Source organism: Lithobates pipiens, unplaced genomic scaffold (genome assembly GCF_037356315.1).
Source record: "Lithobates pipiens isolate NorthernLeopardFrog02 unplaced genomic scaffold, aLitPip1_a1.2 Scaffold_18, whole genome shotgun sequence".
In the NCBI taxonomy this organism is placed as follows: domain Eukaryota; kingdom Metazoa; phylum Chordata; class Amphibia; order Anura; family Ranidae; genus Lithobates; species Lithobates pipiens.
The window spans coordinates 581,713,670-581,733,739 of record NW_027507758.1 but is presented as its reverse complement, the minus strand read 5'-3'; the positions used below and the strand labels follow the sequence as shown (position 1 = coordinate 581,733,739).

The 20,070-nt window shown below is 43.6% G+C and overlaps 1 protein-coding gene across 6 annotated transcripts in view; it reads left to right on the top strand.

The window, feature by feature from the left end:
• The window catches only part of DNMT3A (DNA methyltransferase 3 alpha), a 346,591-nt gene that overhangs the window by 307,086 nt on the left and 19,435 nt on the right, over positions 1 to 20,070 (top strand). For 5 of the 6 annotated variants that reach the window (XM_077489110.1, XM_077489107.1, XM_077489108.1 and 2 more), the window contains 5 exons: positions 2,141 to 2,231; positions 6,310 to 6,458; positions 6,758 to 6,843; positions 13,804 to 13,873; positions 16,583 to 16,701. In XM_077489110.1, coding sequence (XP_077345236.1) covers positions 2,141 to 2,231; positions 6,310 to 6,458; positions 6,758 to 6,843; positions 13,804 to 13,873; positions 16,583 to 16,701 — 515 coding nt within the window. The remainder of the gene's footprint in view (positions 1 to 2,140; positions 2,232 to 6,309; positions 6,459 to 6,757; positions 6,844 to 13,803; positions 13,874 to 16,582; positions 16,702 to 20,070) is intronic. The other variant, XM_077489109.1, reaches the window with a different exon arrangement.

Below are 20,070 nucleotides of genomic sequence, written 5' to 3'. Positions count from 1 at the left end.
TTCACAGCCAGAATTTCCTTGTTCCGCAGACTTGCCGACTCCCTTCGTTCTAGCTTCATATTAACGAGCCTTTGAGGAAAGCCTTTCCTGTTCTTTCTTATGGTGCCACATGCTGGAGTCTTCTTCCTGTGAAGGCTGCGGAACACGGGCAAACTAGTGTAGATGTTATCTACATACAAGTGATAACCCTTTTCCAGGAGTGGGTATATATGGTCCCAAACGACTTTCCCACTTGATCCTAAGTAGTCTGAGCATTCAGGGAGATGCAGCTGGGTGTCCTTCCCTTCGTAGACTATGAAAGCATAGGTTTACCCTGTGCTTCGGTCGCATAATTTATAAACTTTCACCCCATAGCGGGCCCTTTTGCTTAGGATGAATTGCTTGAAGCCCAGCCTGCCAGTAAATTTGACAGCCTGCCAGTAAATTAATTTAGAATTGGCCGAATTTTATAAAGCTTGTCATATGCTGGGTCATTTTCAGGAGGCCACTGGGTATTGTTATAACATAGGAACCTCATTATCATTAAATATCTGGTCCTGGGCATTACTGCTGGGTAGATCTGCATATGGTGGTTGGTGGACCAATATGAACGCAACTCATTTTTTTTGGTGAGTCCCATATTAAATATGAGGTCCAAAAATGTTTTAAACTCCTCCACTGTTCAGTCTCTACACTCATAGGGATGGGAATAATAGAACATTGGGTTACTTGCTATGAATTGTTGTGCATACAGGTTGCACTGGGCCACAGTTGATGATAACAGGTCCTCTGTAAAAATTAAATGAAAGAAATCTGTTTGCGCAAAATTCTCCATGTTCACCTGGACTCCTGGCTGGGCAGTGAAAGGGGGGATGTTAGCTACTCCTGAGTTAGTAGAAAGCCACAGGGGATTCTGAAGGACATAATGAAGGCTGATGTGGGTTCTAACCCTTTGGAGCTGAGGTGACACCCATTAGTACTTGGCCTTTCATGCCGAGGTACTGCGCTACTAGTCGATGGCACTACACCCCCCCCCCCCCCCCTTTCCTTTCACTTGTGGTGGGAGGAAAGAAAATCAAGTCATCTATGGGTTGCTTTATTTAGGGTCTTTCTGCACCACCTGTTCCAGTTTCTTCTTCAGATCAAAAAAAGAAACTCACTCAGGTCTGCCCCTAATTAACAGAGGGAATAAAGCATTTTTCCATATATAAACTGTTGCAGATTCCCACCAGGTGTGGCCTTTCTCTGCTTATGTAGGGATTACAGTACACGAGCAGAGCTTGCTGGATTAACAACCTGTCAGCTCTGAGCTGAGTGTGGATGGGGACAGCAGAGAGATCAGAGCATGCATCTATACTTTTCCTGTTCTCCATGCTTCCTGTCACAGACGTGGCAGAACAGAGGGCCGTTTGCTCCTAACTTACAAAGCTTGCGTCCCTTTTGTTAATTAGGGGCAGCATTTTTCTCTATTTTTATGTATAGGAGATTAATACAAGCTTGTGCTTGCATAACTCTTTGTTAATTCTCCCCAGAGAATAAACAGCCCTAACAGGAACACAGACAACCATAACAAACTTCTTATTTTTGACTATTCTCCAGCAAGTAAGTTGTATACTATATGGCATGTGCCCCCTCCTCCAAATGATGGAGTTGAGGTGTTTCCAGTGAAGGGTATGGGTAATGCTACAACTTACAAAGACAATTTAGACGTTTGTGCTCTTCCAACCTCGTGGTAACAGTTTGGGGAAGATCCTTTTCTGTTGCAGTGTGACTGTAACCTTGTGTATAGAGCCAGCTCCATAAATACATTGTTTGATGAGTTTAGTGTGTAGGAACTCAAGTGGCCTGACCTCAACCCTGCTGAAAAACTGGAATGGGATCCAGGTCCTCTCATTAGTACTTGATCTCACAAATGCTCTATTGCCTATCAAGCGCACACTCCAAACCCTTCCCAGAAGAGTGGAGACTGGTATAAGTGTAAAGAATATGTGTGAGGGGGAAGGGGGTTTGGATTGGGATGTCCAACAAGCTCATATAGGTGTGATGGTCAAATGTCCACAGATGTTTGCCTATGTATATTTGCCTTGATATCTTTGTGTGCTTTGCAGGGATTGTCCTTCATCTGGTAATAATTATTTCTCTCTCTTTCTGTCGTCTCCAGATTCAGGAATGGGGTCCATTTGACTTAGTGATCGGGGGAAGTCCCTGTAACGATCTTTCCATCGTGAACCCAGCTCGGAAAGGTCTGTTCGGTATGTGGTGCTCAGTGCTGCTGAGTGAGGGGTATAGCTTAGAGATTGAGAAATACAAGCAGCATGACCTCTTATGGCAGGGGTGTCCAAACTACGGCCCTCCAGTTGTTCAGGAACTACAATCCCCATCATGTCTAGTCATGTCTTTGAATGTCAGAGTTTTACAATGCCTCATGGGATGTGTAGTTCTGCAACAGCTGGAGGGCCGTAGTTTGGACACCCCTGTCTTATGGGAAGAGACAATGGGGTTGATTTACTAAAACTGTAAAGTGCAAAATCTGGTGCAGCCGTGCATGTTAGCCAATCAGCTTCTAACTTCAGCTTTTTTGACAATATAACCTGGAAGCTGATTTGTTTCTATGAAGATCTGCACCAGATTTAGCATACTCCAGTTTTAGTAAATCCCACCCAATACACCTTATGTAAATCTATACAGAATCTCTGCAATGTGTACCACTTAATAGAGTAAATTCACCCCTAGCTAACCCTGCAGTTGATTATAAAACTGCAGTTGATTATACTCTCACTTCTCAGAGGTAGAGCAACCCTGTGTAAGCTCAGAGTTGATCCTGGTTGGATTTTACACACGACTCTCCTGCTTACCCCATTAGATGGGCTGGTGTCTGAATGCCAAGTTCCTTTACTGTCACATAAGTTGAAAAAAGGGAGGGAGTCACATGCTCCTCCCATACCCAGAACTAAGGAATATTTCTCTTCACTGTTGGCTGAAAGTAATAGATAAATATAACATCGGATGGGTCCATCATAGTGCTTGCTGGGACAGCCAAGGATGCCATCTCCTTACTTCCAGGGGCAGAGTTAGTTCTGGGGTAGACTATGTGACCTTGTAACACTGAAGAGGTGTACTCTGTCCTGGAGCCAACACCACTTCCAGCAGTCAGACAGACTTGGCCATCTCATATAATAGGCACACTTACAGGTTCACTTGAATCACAGTTGCCAGCAGCCCTATTGTGTTTAAAGGGATTTCTGACAGCAAAATCAGCAGCGTTGTAGCATTATTATTTTGCGTTTGTCGTTATCCTTTTGTTATATATTTTTCTTTACAGCAAATAAAATACAGAATTGTATTATTATTTTATGACTATTATTGTTATTAATAATCTGTTAGGGGAATCCCAGACAGCATCTTGCTTTATAGGTGGAATTTATTTGTATTAAACTTAGGCCCCTTTCACACTGACGGCTGTTCTGCCACAGTTTAGCATGTTTATTTTTTTCTGTGAAATTCAAGACTCCAAGCACAGTGATCAGCTGCATTTGTACAGTGCAATTACCTGCGTTTATGTGCATTTCTGTGCAGTTGCGTTCAGCTGCAGTTATCTAATATAGTCGTTCCCATAGCAACCCTTTTAAAACAAAATTTTTGGTCCCTTGAATCCCTTCTCACGCCACTATCCGCAGTTGACACAAAAGACTGTGATTACCTGTAGTTATGTGCATATAGCTGCGCTACATCGCACCTGGGCGCATTCAATTTTATTTTTTCTATTCGCACCGAACCGCCTGTAACGAAATCGCAGCTAAACGCTGTGTGTGAATGGGGCCATAGGAAAGCATTGTGTGCTTTTAGCTGCGGTAGAAAACTAGAAAATCCGCAGCTAAAAGCACCATTCTATCCATCCGTGTGAAAGGGGCTTTAAACCTTGTTTTTAATGGACACCCCCTCCCCATTGCTGATCTCTCCTGATAATACTAGTTGCCTGACTGTCATACCGATCTTTTGGCTTTAGTGCTTTGCATGAGTGACCTGGAGCAAAAAATGCAGATAAGGGCTTCAGTTGTTTTCCCTTATGTTTCCTTATCTGTAAACTTGTTCCGGGTTAGTGAGTCAGAGGTCAGTGTCCATCAGGAGGCCGCCATATTAGTAAAGGGTGAGCAATCATCAGCAGCTCTTCCTATTTCTAGTCTCTGCATCAAAGCCAAGCGAGCCAAGCAAGTATTCTGTCACAAGGAGGTGAGCAATGGCAGCCTATTTCTTCTTTGACAGATTTACCTTGACAAAGCACATATAGATTAAAGATTATCTTTATGCCTGCTATTTAACCAATTCAAGTCTGGACATTTTCACCCTCTTCCATTCCAGGCCAATTTTCAGCTTCTTAGCGCTGCCACATTTGAGTGACGATTACTCAGGCATGCAACACTGTACCCAAAATAAATGTTTTTGAGACACATAGAGCTTTCTTTTGGTAATATTTAATTGTTTGCTATATAAACAAAAAAAAAAAAACAATTTTGAAAAAAATAACAATTTTCTCTTTGTTTTTTGTTATAAAATTTTGCAAATAAATCTTTTTTTTCTCATAAAATTACGCCAAAATGTACTCTGCTACATTATTTTTGTAAAAATAACCCAAAACAGTGTGTCTACGTGAACGCTATAAAGTAGCCACACACTCAGGTAACCTTATCCCTCAGACAATGTGAGACAAGTCATCTGCAAGTCACACAGCATTGATAGCGGTCTTTGTGCAGCTGCTCTTTTGCCCAGGCCCACTACTTCCATTCTACAGTGCTGTGTGTCTGCCAGGAGGCTTCCATATTGGGAAAGCTATGAGGTATTAACAGTCAACTCTTCTTATTCCTTTACCCTGTCCTCTAATGACATCATCACTGTATGCACCCAAACTGAATACATGCAAGAACCCCAGCGGGGGATCCTGCGAAACACTCCGTGAGGGAGCCCCGTTGAAAGCAATAGAAGGCTGTCGGTTCTCGCATCTTTTTGTGGCCACTCACATGTAATCGCCCTGCATCCAGGCCTGATCACTTGCATGTAATGCACATGTAATCGGAGTGCAGGTGCATGCACTCTAATTTAGTTATCAGAGACAGAAGTTGCCAAATTATGCCCCTAATGATGTAAAGCTCCTGATTGGCCCCTGTGAGACTAGATGAACAGAGGGTGCCTGGCAGGGTCACTTGGGCAAGTGCAGTGCTATTTCTGTTACCATTTATTTATTTCAGACATTTGTATAGCGCTGGCAGTTTACACAGCATTTTACATATACAGGCATACCCCACTTTTAAGTACGCAATGGGGTTTATTTACTAAAGCTGGAAAGTGCAAAATCAGGCTCACTTCTGCATAGAAACCAATATAAAAATGCATTGATTACTGTAAAAATTTCACTGGCAGGGAAGGGGTTAACACTAGGGGGAAATAAAGGGATTAAAGTCTTTTCTGTCTGTTCTCCCCTCAGAGAACTGGAAACTGTGTTTACACAAACAGATCCCAGTTCTCCGTGTGTCAGCGGCCAGGCACTCACATCGGCTCGGGGGGCCGTGCGCCCCTAGTGGCCACAGGGTGAAGCAACGTTGCATAACGTCGTTTCGCCTAGCCGTGCCATTCTGCCGCAGTACAACTGCGGCGGCTGGTCGGCATGTGGTACTTCACTCTCCCAACTAACATTGATTTTTTTTTTAATCCTCATCCTGTAGCATTAGTAAATATACAGGCAAGTATATCACAATTCCTTGTTTTTTTACATTTCTTCAGTTGCTTCCTGGTTTCTTGCCTAGGCAAATGATGTCTTACATGCCAGGTGTCTTGCAGAGAGAAGAAGGGGTTTTCTCAGCTATGCACACTCTCCTGCATGCATACTTAGGGGATAGGGCATGAAGTAAATGCTACATAAATCATTTGCCCTTCCTCAAGATGGCCATGGCCAGAAATGCTTGCAGTGTTTTTCAAAGAAATTTCTCACCAAAATAAAAAATAAATTATGGACACATGCATAGTTGCATAGTAGAATTTGCTTTGACTATTAAAAATTAATCAAATAGCGTTTTTGGTTTGTGATGCTCAATTGCAGTTTAGATACGCTTTAAGTATAGGTCTGATTCACAACCTTCATCCTCTTTGCATGTTGATGAAAGGATGATGATACAGTCCTACCCAATGGTCATAGACATAGTCAGTTATTTTTGGCCTCAGCATTTGATGTAGGTAGATATAGAGAGCATAGAAGACATCCATGTGTATTGACTTCAGCATGTTCTAGCCATTACCTCCATCTAACCAAGTGACAGAGACCCTCTCTCTCTCCTGCAGAGGGCACTGGACGCCTCTTCTTTGAGTTCTACCGCTTGCTGCATGAAGCGCGGCCAAAGGAAGGAGAGGACCGGCCATTCTTCTGGTTATTCGAAAATGTGGTGGCCATGGGCATTAGCGACAAAAGGGACATTTCTCGCTTCCTAGAGGTAAGAGCTAGAGGTTCATTGGTGGGGGATTCAGATGCTTTATAAAAAGTTATTGCAGTGTCTTTGCCAGACTAATCAAGAGACAACTTACCACACAAACAAAAAATATTTAAACCGCTAATGTTTGGCCTCGTTGTTACATTTAAGTGTGCATTTTTATATGGGGGGGGAGGGGGGTGTCTCCAAGCTAAGCTAATCAGACTTTATATTTTTATACAGGGTCCACTTTAAGGCTTTTAAGAGCATTTGTGTTTGTCAAGGGTGATCTCTGAAAGTGCCATTTCTAATTTCTCTTTCAGTCTAACCCAGTTATGATCGATGCAAGGGAGGTTTCAGCCGCACACAGGGCCCGTTACTTCTGGGGTAACCTTCCCGGTATGAACAGGTTAGTTCAAACGAACGAGGAGGAAAAAATGTGTTTAGAATTGAAGAGTCTGTCCTGCTCCAAAAATATGGTGGCAATGTCTAAGGCCTTCTGAGCCAGAAATATACATATACTTGATGCATAATATTATTAGCTCTGTAATGCCTTCTGATAAAAACACATGCAGCAGCCAAACAAATAAAATGTTGCATATGAACTGATACAAGGAACACTCCCTACTGAGTGCTTCTGATTCATACACAACATGTACCTCTGCAAATGAAGGCCGATGTGCTCGTTGGTTCTAAGCACCTCTCTCTATCTGTCAGAGATGGAGGCTGTACAGAATAACATGTCAAAAAGCACAGAGCACCATGAAAATCCTTCTAAATCTGACTGCATTGGGTATTATAGAACTCATTGATTGTTCCTTTTAAATTGAACACAGTCATTGGGTGACGTTTGATGTGTACTAATTAAAGTGATTGTAAAGGATAATTTTTTTATTTTTTTTTAAATAACAAACATATACTTACCTCCACTGTGCAGCTTGTTTTGCACAGAGTGGCCCAGAACATCTTCTTGCGGTGCCTCCCCGCATCAGATAACCTCCTAGGAGAAGCGCTCTCCTGAGGGGCTTACCTTGTAGGCACACTCCCGAGTTCAGCATTTGCATCTACAGACACAAATGCCGGCTCGCGCCCCTCCTCCCAGCGGAAGCCAATGGCTTTCCTGTTATCAAGCTATCTAATCAAGAGCCGGGACCCCGTGAAGAGAGGGACAGCATGTTGAGGAGATGAAGGGGCTCAGGTAAGTAAAACGGCGGGGGCTGGGGGGGGGGGCGGTGACTGGTGGGTGCTCTTTGCATTCATCCTATGCATTAAGGTGAAAAAACATGAGGGTTTACAAACCCTTTAAAGTGAGCTGAGCCACTGTTATCCAAGGCTCTATTGGAGACTTTTCCCCTCTTTAAGCCCTTGTACACACGGTCAGAGATTCCGACGGAATATGTCCTATCGGACCGTTTTGTTGGATAATCCGACTTTGTGTGGTCTCCATCGGACTGTTTCCGTCTGAGTATCCGACGGACCAAGTTTTCCAACTTGTCCGTAAAATTTTCCGACAACATGCTTCGATCGGACATACTCCGATCATGTGTAGCCTACTCCGACGGACAAAGTGCCATGCATGCTCAGATCAAATTCCTAGACCAAAGCTATTGGCTACTAGCCTGAACGTAGTCCCGTCGTAACGAAATAACGCCATCACGTTATGTACAATCGGATTTTCAGACAACTTTGTCCGACCGTGTGTATGCAACAGTTTCGGACAAAATCCGTCAGACAAAATCCAATGGATTTGTTTGTTAGAATGTCCGACCGTGTGTACAAGGGCTTACTGTCTTGTTGACAAAGTTTTCATCGGTTAGGAAGTGAGAAAAACAGGGACGCAGATAGAAATAAAGAAAACTCCAGGTTTCTAGCATTTTTATTGTGCCGTTGTAGAAGAGTTCCACTCGCTTCCTTTTGAATAAAACATTGTCGCCCAAACAAGAAGTGAGTGTAAATCTCTCTTAATGGAGCCCAGGTAACAGTAAACACTCAACAGGGTTTTTAACACTTTTACACTCTAAAACTAAGAGAAAGTTTTGGTTGATATATGTTTTAACTTGCATCCAAAGGCAAACCTCTATTTTTTTTTAGTTGTGAATAGAGCAGTGAAAAGTTAGAACACCTGTAAAGATTTTATTGCTGCCTTTATCACAACAAGGTAGGTTCACCCTCACTATTTGTCCTGGTGGCCATCACTTTTGAAAATTATTAGAGGGGAAATCATTCACTTGTTCCAATGACTGTGTAAGAGGGAATTTCCCTCACTTTGGAAAGATTTGCTTTCACTTCCTGATGTGTCTACAGGACAGGTAATTGAAGTGTAGCTAAACCCAGATAATGAAAAATAATATAATTTCCATTACCTTGCCTAGTGCACACATCTAAATATGCGATTACACCTGGTTGGCCCTTTTCGTCTGAACAATTATTTCTTAAACGTATATTGCAGGGCACAGAGGACTTGATATTCATGACTACTTGGGTTATACTGCCACCTTCAAATGAATGGACACTGGCCAAAAACTAAAGAAATCACCACCCAGTTTTTTAGTTCTTAGGTGATGGATGTGTTTACAGATGTCTCTATGAAGATTTTCCTAACACTCCTGCTGGGGTAGGGTGCTGCATCCAGATCGGTTGCTATGGCCTAATGGCTAAGAGGGACTCTGCCCAGATCCCACATTCAGGAATGGGGATGGCCTGTAATGTTATTTGTTGGGGCTGGACCTGCAGGCAGCGATCTCTAAGGTAGAATGTATCCAGTTACCTCACTGACAGTGTGTTTTACTGGCCCAGGGCAGCGAAACCCCCCCCATGGTGGGGAGGTTGAGTCCCTGAATGTCCTGTGGAGCGAGACCACCATGAAGGGTGAGGATTGGACGTTCTGGCCCTGCAGCTGGACTGGGGAGTGCTTCTGATATGATGGAGCATGTATCAGTGTTTCCACTGACAGGGTGTGGGGGAAACAATAAAGGTCATTTTTCAGTGCAGAGAGCCATATAGCAATGATGAAGCTAAAATGGGGTCCTGCAGGGGCTTGCGCTATAACATGTTCACACAGGTCTGAGCATGTGTGGATACCATTCTACCAGTTCCCAGGAATGGAATTATGTACCTTTCAGAGCTCCTAGTACCCCTGGCAATTACATTGCACAGAGCAGAATGGCTCTAGGGCTTCAGCTACATACTTCCACAGCCCTGCACAGTTGCAGCAGACCTTTCATTGGACATCAGGCACAGCAAGTATTGGGACACTTGTCTATCTTGGAGTGACTTGCCACTTAAGTGTTCTGGCTTAGACCAACATTTTTCTCAGCTGGGTGGTCATTTCCTTACTGGGTGTCAGAGGCCTAGTCCATTAACTCTTGGCAAGCCATGGTTGTCCATATGAGCAAGATCTTATGGCTGAGGTTTTGGTCAGTCAAACTTTCTACAAGAATCAAAACGCTTGTTTGAAATGTCTTCGTCTTTACCCAGAAGTTGACTGTGGGTAAAAGCATGGTCTTACCTCTAAGGAGAAAGGTGAAGGCTATAGGTCCAGTCTTACCTCAAAGGAGAAAGGTGAAGGCGATAGGTCATAAATCAATGATGCCTTTAGAACCCAAGAGTTCCATAAGTCTTAGACTCTAAGCAAAAGCCTAGTTCCCAGCCCTGTAAGAGAAATTTGACCCTCGAGTCCTCTGTTGCAGAAGCTAATGTTCCTCTCAGTAAAGGGGCTCCCCCACTTGCCTGGATGGGGGGACATCTATTGACTTTGCAGTAGCCTGGACTCTGGACGTTACAGACAAATGGGTCTTCAGCGTGCTTTCCAGAGGCTTCAAACTTTTTTCTGCTTTCTCCCTTCATGATTTATGCACTCAAGGGTATTTACCAATCCAGAAAAAAATTGTTTTTCTATGCCAGCTTCTATTCCAACCTGTTTATACTTTCTAAGCCAAAAGGAGATATTCAGCCTATCCTGGTCTTCAAGGATCAAGGTTTAGAAATTCAAGATGGTGTCTACCCAGTTGGTAATGGCTTCACTTCATCAGGAGAACTTCTTGCTCTCAGTGGATATCAAGGATTCCTACCTACAGTACATATTCTAATTTTACAGCCTCACCAATGGTTTCTGCAATTCACAGTAGAAAATCACCATTACCAGTCTGTGGCATTGCCTTCTGGTCTGTCCTTGTGTTTACAAACGTGTTGGCTCAAGTTCTTTAGTTGTTAAGGAGCAGAATATCGCCATTGAGGGGTACCTGGATGAACAACCAGACAGAAAGGTTGGGTCAGGTGTCAGACCTTCAGAAGTCAGCTATAATTTTGACACATCGTCTGTAGTACCTAGGCTTAGTCCTTGGCACAGGTGAAGGTACTGCTTCTGTAGTAGAAATGTCTGTCTCTTTGAGCCTACGTAGGAGTCCCCGAGGTTGTTGAAAAGTGCCTTGATTTGGCATGAAGGTATTGGGGAAGATGATATAGGGGACGGTTTGATCTGTTCCCAATCCCCAGTTTAACTCCAGAGCTCTTCTGTTCAATAGCCTCTGTGTATGAGACAAACATTAGAGATCCTTCAATGGCCCCTTCATCTGGGGATATTCACAGAGATTTGTCTGCGCTTGGGGATGCCAGATGTGGATCATTTGGCTCCCACATTCAACTACAAACTTAACCAGGGATCCTCCGGCTTTTGCCCTGTGTCCCTGGAGACTCCGTGGGATCCCTGATCCATGCCTTCTCTCCACTACAGCTTCTTCCTCGTCTGTTGCACATGATAAATGTGGAAGGCCAACAATGGTGTGCAGACCTTGTAAATCTCTTAACAGACAAGTTGTGGGCTCTTCCAGATCAGCCAGATTTGCTGCCACAGGGTTCGATCCTCCATCTTGCTTTACAGTCCCTGGCTTTGATGGCATGGTTGTTGAAGCTCAAGTTCTGAGGGGTGTTTCTGACTCTGTGATGCCTACTTTCTTTATGGCAAGAAAGTCGACCCTCTGGAAGATGAAGCACTGTACATGGAAAGTTTTTTCACTTGGTGTGAGGCTTGTATGTGCCAGTATGTTGTTGGGTGCTTTTCAGCTTTTCTCCAGTCTGTTGTAGCTTTAAGTACCATTATGGGACAAATATCAGCCTTGGTTACATTTCATTCCTTGGTAAAAGCATTTGTGCAGGGTGTCACATGGATTGTTCTGCTCTGTGCAGGGTACCCCCTTGTTTTTGTATGACCTAAACTCGGTCTTGTTTATTTTGCTGACTTCTCATTTTGAACATGTTTGAGAGATTTTCTTGTTGCTTCTTATGTTCAAAGTTGTCTTTTTCGAATCACAAGAGGAGAGGTTGCACCCAACAATGGTTATCCTTTATTGCAAAAACATGTATAAAAGCTGTAAAACAGCGCCTGTGTTTTGGCCACCAGGCCTTAGTCATGACTAAAGGCATTGGCTGTTTTACAGCTGTTATACATGTTTTTGCAAAAAAGGATAATCATTGTTGAATACCATTCCTAGTGCCAATTTCTCCTCTTGTGATTCATTTTACCTGAGGCTTCGGCAGCCTGTTGGGTCTGAGCACCTGACGGAGCTGGGATGTGAGAAGGTGGAAGCGCTTATAACCCATCACAAGGTTGTCTTTTTGGTTCCATTGCCTCAACTTGCAGGGTCTCAGAGTTGGCGGTGCTTTCCTGCAAGAAACCTTTCCTGGTTCTTCACCTGGATAAGTTGGTGTTGAGGCCTCTGGTCGCTTTCTTACCTATTGTGGTTTATTGGTTTCACCTGAAGCAGGGCATTGTGTTGCCATCTTTTTGTCCTAATCCTAAAGATCCAAAGGAAAATGTGCATCACTGGATATTGTTCAAGCCGTTGGAGTTTATCTGAACCATAATGCACAAGGGCAGCCAGTGCCGGCTCATACAACTTTCTACAATTAGTAAGCAGGCTGTTTCTTTTACAGCACAGCCCACAACCATTGTATGTTGCTAATAATTTGGGCTTGCATGTACATTATAGAACACAGGCACATTATGGGACATCTAACTTGAGGCTAGCAGCGCATGTGACTGTGATTATACATCCACTTCTCAAGTTTCCGAGCTGGAACTTTAGGGCCAACTTTCACAAGCTCATCCTGCAAAATAATCAACGAGGTGAACATTTATAGGTTATTGAGTTGAAAATGTGTTTTGACATAGGATTTTAGGGATACTGAAATATCACCAATGGCAAACAGCGGCCAACCTAACAGGGGTTTTAAACTGTATACTCAATATAAACAATATACAAATCCATGTGTATGAAAAGAGTTTTGTGAAATAAAATAATAGTCCAAAAATGGAAAGCTTGATCTCCCACTTGATTTATGTCAGATCTGCATCAAGGTAGAAGGGACACACTTCAGCTTACCAGAATAAAATAACTATAAAACACTATAGCTTCTTACCAGTTGTTGTTGACCATTAGTATTAGTAAGTAATCAAAAAACAATTAAGGGGTTCATTTTGCCCAATGACTGCTCCTATCCCACATCAACCACACAGGAGATACTCCTGTGTGGTTGAGGCAGGATAGAAGCCACCACAGTACATTTTAGAAATAAAGGATAAAAGGCAGGACCCTAGCGTAATACCTTATCAACCCATTTGTTTGAAATGTATAGTGCGCACTCACATTAGAAATCCAGAGCAATTCAAATTGGATAGTGTTCCTCCAGACAGAGCGGACCTGGCCACCAATCAAACTCGGCCTGCATGATGTCACCCTTGTAGGCCCCCACCCTACGTGTTTTGCGAAAGATGACGTCATCAGGGGGACTGGTTAAGCTACCTTGATGCATTCATCTGCTCTATATTACGTGGGAGATCAAGCTTTCCAATTTTTGGACTATTATTCCATTTTATGTCACGACTCTTTTCATACACATGAATTTTTATATTATTATACAGCATTTATATAGCATCAACAGTTTGCGCAGCGCTATACAACATGACGGCAGACCGTACACTTACAATACAGGAGGAATCAGATTGTTTGTATAAAGTATATTGTTTGTATTGTTGCATAATAAGTGTATTGGCAGACACAATTCTTTTTTTATGCTCAGAGTGAGCATTGCTGCTCATGAGTGGCTTTTTTGTGTTATTATATGATTTAGCACTGTTTGATATTATTATCATGTTATATCAGCTGCTTTTCTTTACCTAAGCACAGTGATTACTTCTATTTTATAGGGGTTTTTAAACTATTCCATACTTTTAAAATAAAAAATAAAAAAAGGCTTGTTAAGATGTATTGTGTTCCGAACATAAACTGTATTGCTATACACATGTTGTGTCATGTCATACCCTAGCAGTATATGTCTCTAGACTGATTGCGCTTCTTTGTCTTTTAACCAGACCTCTGGCGTCCATGGTGAATGACCGTCTCGATCTACAAGACTGCCTGGAGCATGGCAGAATAGCAAAGGTGAGAGATCACATTTCATCCTTATTCACTCCTAAAACAAGTTGTTGCCTAGCAATTATCAAAAATGTGTTTAAAAAATTGACAAAAAAATAAATAATTGAGTATATAAAAATACAAACAGTTCAGCCTCAGCCATAAAAACACTCAAAAACAAACCTAATTTAAATCATAATGGTAACACCATAGTAACCTGTCTCTATAATGCATACATCAGTGAAAAAATGTATAAGTGAAGTAAGTGAATGCAAACACCAGAGAGGCAAATGGAAGATTTGCAATTCAAAGAGGTAAGTAAACTGACAAACCCATATTCCATTTGTATTGTGACAGAACCAATTCATTAGCAGTAGCTCTCTAAATGTTTACTATAGCACATTACTGAGCCCGAAGGTGAGTATTGATTTATGTGCAGGAGTAAATATGTAGAGAGTAAAAGATTATCAGTTCTGAGCTAAAGAGAAAATCTGCATGAATTGGCTAGGGTTAAAGTGAATGCAAACACCAGAAAGGCAAAAGGAGGACTAGCCAAATGCCTTGTACACACGGTCGGAAATTCAGACGGAACAGGTCTGATCAGATTATATTGTTGGAAAATCCGATCATGTGTAGGCTCTATCGGACTTTTTCAGACGGAAAAAAATTTGAGCAGCAGTTTGTTTGAGGAGTTCTTCTCCGTTTCTGTAGTTGTGTAAAGTTGTTTGAGGTAGCCACATTAGTGCACTTGTGACAGAAACAATTGAGTACTGTACGTGATACTTTTTTAATTTGCATTAACAACATTGTTCAGGACAAGCTTTCGAGGCATGCTTGGACCTTGAAGAAGACATACCTCGAAATGTATGTTAGTGCTAATAAAGTTGTTCGTACTTTTTGTTGGCACACCAAAGTTGCGCAGTCCCCATATGTAGAAACCATCCAGGGGGAAATAATGCCATGCAAGGTCTGAGACCAAATCTATACAAACATAGCTATAACTTAGTTGAGTTGTGCAGAAGTTGATCTGCGGGTCCCGGGGACTCGATGTCTTTCGGCACCCGCCAACATTAGTGAAACAGACAGAACTGAAATTTGTATGTAAGCAAGGCTTATCTTAGTTCTGACAGGGGCAATGGGACAATCATGTGTCTTTGCAGAGCAGAGACTAGAATCAGTCTCTTCCTCTAGTAAAAGCCGCACACCGTGTACACAAAAACATTGGTTAGGCACACAGTTAACCCCTAGATCGCCCCAGATATTTAACCCCTTCCCAGCCAGTTTCATTAGTACAGTGATTTTGCATATTTTTAGCACTGATCACTGTAATAGTGTCACTGTTTCCTGCAAAGGGTCACTGATTGCCGCCATTACTATAATAAAGAAATAAAAATTCCATTAAAATATCCCATAGATTGTAGACGCTATAACGTTTGTGTAAACCAATCAATATATGCTTATTGGGATTTTTTTCCTAAAAACATGTAGGCCTAAATTTATAAAGAAATGTGATTTTTTTTTCTCCAACTTTTTTGTTGAATATGTTTTTTATAGCAAAAAGTAAATATATATATATAATTTCTTTTAATTTATGGGTTTTTTTTTTTGGTTTGTTTGCAAAAAAAATAAAAACGCAGTCTGAATCAAATACCACCAAAAGAAAGCTCTATTTGTAGGAAAAAATTACATTAATTTGATTTGGGTACAGTGTCGCAGGACTGCTCAATTGTCTGTCAGTTAACGCAGTGCCATATCACAAAAAGGCCTGGTCACAAAGGGGTCATTTTTTCCAGAGGTCAAGTGGTTAAAACAAATGTCAAGTGAACAGGATTTGAGAAACCATACAAAGTTTTACCTGTAACTGTAAAAATCAGGTCATGAGAACCTCTAGTGCAGGCCAACATGTTGTGGTCACATAACATTCAGCAGCTTTGCATTGTGGAAGTATCTTCAGTCACTTATAAAGACTCTGCTTACATCATTAGCCTGGTGACCTGATTCAGGCCGTGTGACTTCCGAACTGGATTCAGGTCAGATGTACACAATACTGAACCTTTACCCTGCCTACATGATATTATTAAAGTAGGCATAGTTGTCAGAATTAAGAAGTAAACCTAGGAGCCAACATTTAGAGTATACCTTTTGGCTTTGCCCTGCATGGGTAGAGCACAGGTTTCCTTTAAGGTTAGGGGCAGGAAGAGGGTTAAAGCGATTCTAAAGTCTTGTTTTTTACCTGTAAAAATAACAAACGTGTCATACTTACCTGCTCTGTGTAGTGGATTTGCACAGTGCAGCCCTGATCCTCCTTCTCTGGTCCCTCTTTGGAGCTCCTGGCCCCTCCCCCCTGTTGAGTGCCCCATAGCAAGCAGCTTGCTATGGGGGCACCCAAGCCGAGTCACAGCTCCGTGTATCCATTCAGACACGAAGCCCCGAACCCGTCCCCTCTCTCCACTGATTGGCTAGCTGACATTGATTGGCAGTGTCTTAGCCAATCAGAAGTGAGAATCTTGGACAGTTGAGACACTCATGGACATCACTGGACAGAGAGGGAAATCAGGTATGTGTTGGGGGGGGGGGGGGCGGCTGGGGCAGCTGCTGCGCACAGAAGGCTTTTTAACTTAATGCACAGAAGCATTCAGCTTAGCTTCTCAATCCCATACATAGGTGACGAACCAGTGATTTTTTATGAAGTTTTGAGTTCATTTTGATTCAATAATGCCAAATTCTCTGCTTCAGTTTAGCAAAGTCCGAACCATCACCACTAGGTCCAACTCCATCAAGCAGGGCAAAGACCAACACTTCCCTGTCTTCATGAACGAGAAGGAAGACATTCTCTGGTGCACCGAGATGGAACGGTGAGTGTGAATAAAAATTTCAATAGGCACCTTGGGTGGAAGTGCATGTAGTATAAACATTTGGTAAAAAGCTCCCTAATGTCAGATACATTCCTGCAGCATAATGAATCCAGATGCCAATTGGGTTGTGAATTTTGTCTTAGTCCATGCATTATAAGACGTTTTTATTTTCCTATGTGTCCATGGTCATGGTGAAGCCGTACAAATCATTGCTTTATGACCCTGGGCCAGCCATGCATCCAGAACCCCATCCATGATCATACAATGAGGAATAGTCTTATTTTTTGTATTATAATTACATGAGGCATGTAGGTATTGGGGTCGATTTACTAAAACTGGAGAGTGCAAAATCTGGTATAGCTCTGTATTGTAGCCAATCAGCTTCTGACTTCAGCTTGTTCAATTAAGCTTTGACAAAAAAACTGGATGCTGTTTCTATGCAGAGCTGCACACGGACTTATAAGTTTTGACTCAAAATTGTCCGCCAGATTAGGTAGTCCGGCGGACAATCCGCCCATCTGTGTGCTAGTCAGCTGGACTTTTGAAATGAACGCACTTGCCCACACATGGAGAAAAGTCCATTCATTTTGAACGCGGCTCCAGGTAGACGGGACTAGCGAAGGAAGTCAATGTCGGGGTCTGCAGGTGGGGGCTTATCGGAATCCGGGAGCCTCCTTTAATAAGGGGGACCCAGATACCGGCCCCCCACCCTATGTGAATGAGTATTGGGGTTCAAAGTACCCCTACCCATTCACCTGGGGAAAAAAAGTGTAAATAAAAAAACACAACACAAGTTTTTAAATTAAATTATTGGACAGCTGCAGTTTTGGGGGTCTTCTCGCCGGACTCCTCCGCTATCCTCTGCTAGCTCTTTTACTAGCGGAGGAGCCCGGCTTTCTTCTTCGTCATCGCTGCCGTCCGGGGGTCTTCTTCCGACTTTGGGGTCTTGTCCCCCTCTTTGGTTCTTCTTGCCAGGCCTCTGCTTTCTTCTTCCAGCTCTTTTACTAGCGTTGGCCCGGTCTTCTGTCGCCGCCTCCTTCTTGCCTTCTTCTCTTCTTCTCCCTTGCGATGTTGACACGATGCTGTCTCTGGCCGCAATGGCAGGGACGCGTTGTTCGGTCACTTATATAGGGGCTGGGTCACCGGGTGATGTCCCCACCCCTTATGATGTCACAGTCCCGGAGGATGCTGGGATTGTGATATCATAAGGGGCGTGGTCACCATGTGACATCACCCGGTTGTCCCTATATAAGTCACTGCACAACGCGTCCCTGCGTCCCGGCCAGAGACAGCGTTGTGTCAACATCGCAAGGAAGAAGAAGTCAAGAAGGCGGCGATAGCAGCAGAAGACCGGGCCAACTCTAGTAAAAGCTGGAAGAAGAAAGCGGAGGTCCGGCAAGAAGAACCGAAGAGGGGGGCAAGACCCCCGAAGAGCGGGACAAGACCCCGCAGACGGCGGCGATGACGAAGAAGAAAGCTGGGCTCCTCTGCTACTAAAAGAGCTAGCAGAAGATAGCGGAGGAGTCCGGCGAGAAGACCCTCCAAGACGGAAGAAGAGAAGACCACCGGAGCTTTCCAATAAATTAATTTAAAAACTTGTGCTGTGTTTTTTTATTTACACTTTTTTCCCCAGGTGAACGGGTAGGGGTACATGGTACCCCATACTCATTCACATAGGTTGGGGGGCCGGTATCTGGGGGCTCCTGGATTCCGATAAGCCCCCCGCCCGCACACCCCGACAACCAACGGTCAGGGTTTCCCCAAAGCACCCCCCCCCTCCATGTTGAGGGCATGCGGCCTGGTACGGCTCAGGAGGGGGCGCTTGCTCGTCCTCACCCCCTTTCCTGACCGACCAGGCTGCGTGCTCAGATAAGGGTTTGATATGGACTTTGGGGGGACCCCCCATGCCGTTTTTTCGGCGTAGGGCTTCCCCTTTAAGTCCATACCAGGTAACGGGGCTAACGACGTGTCAGTCTCACCGATGGAGGCGGCGACATTGACTTCCTTCGCTAGTCCCGTCTACCTGGAGCCGCGTTCAAAATGAACGGACTTTTCTCCGTGTGTGGGCAGGTCTGTTCATTTCAAAAGTCCGGTCATGTGTGGGCAGGTCCGCTCGTTCGGAAAGTCCAGCGGACCTCCACTGCAAGGTCCGGCGTTTAGTCCACCGGACTAAGTCCGACGGATAGTCCGATCGTGTGTACGTGGCATAAGGAGTTATACTAGAGAAAAGCTCTTATACTCTCCTCTCCCATTGCTTGTGTCTTCTATCTTCCTTCCATTTCAGTGCCGGAGGGATTGTATAAGACATGGGCCACTAGAGAGGTGAGCTTTTCTCTTGCAGGAAATTTTCAGCAAGATTTTTTTCTTAACTGACAGGTTCACCTAAAGTAAAACTGAAGGTAAAACTTTTTTTTCCTTGGATAGAGCTGTGAGGGTTAGAACCTTTGTCAGGTTTTTATTGCTGCCTGTGTCCCCTCTATGGAGATTTAATCTTCCTAATTATCCTGTTCACCAGTATCCCAGGATTGCCACCAGATCAGGAATGTAATAATGGGTGTCTAAGGGCTTTTCACAAGTGCAGACTGATCAGGTCTGCCTGTCAGTTTTTCAGGCGGACCTAATCTGACCCTCCAGTCTCCTCTAAGGAGCGCTGACTTCCTATCTGCTAAAAACAGACATCCATCTGGTGAATTGGATCAGATGACAGCCGGGTATAAACAGAAAGGTGATCCGTTTACATCCGACCACCCATAGAGGAGAGCAGGCTGTGTCTGTGTCCGCTCTGCATAAGTGGTGCAGACACGGACCAGCCATCCGCCTGCTCATCCGGGATCAGAGGACAGATTCCCTGCTGATTAGGCGAACTCCAGCAGAGCACACCCTTTGTGTAAAGGGGCCCAAGGCTAGGTGCACACCTTAGCGTTTTTGTGGCCTGCGTTTGCACGGGGACAGCGGCTAATTCAAATGAATGGGCTGCCGTGCCTGCTTTTCCGCAAAACAAAAGCTGCATGCACCTGTACAAAAACACAGTTGCAGGGAAATTGCATGGTCTTTTTGCTGAGATATGTTGGGATGCCATTCAGAATGAATTGCAGCCCCGCACGTCTCCTAAGAGCAGCGCGATTTGGGTGCGGGACCCACAGCCACAGGCACAGATGTGAGCCTAGCGTAAGAGGGGATTTCGTTTATAGTTGAAAGACTGCTAAGTATACAGGACAGGAAGTGAGTGCAAATATGCCTAATGAGCCACAGATGGCAAAAATACTTCAGTTTCAGTTAATCAGTTTTAACCCTCTCCTACTCTATTACAACTTAAAAAGTTAATATTTTAATGTTAAGACTGTAAGCAGAGAACCTCTTTAAGCTCAG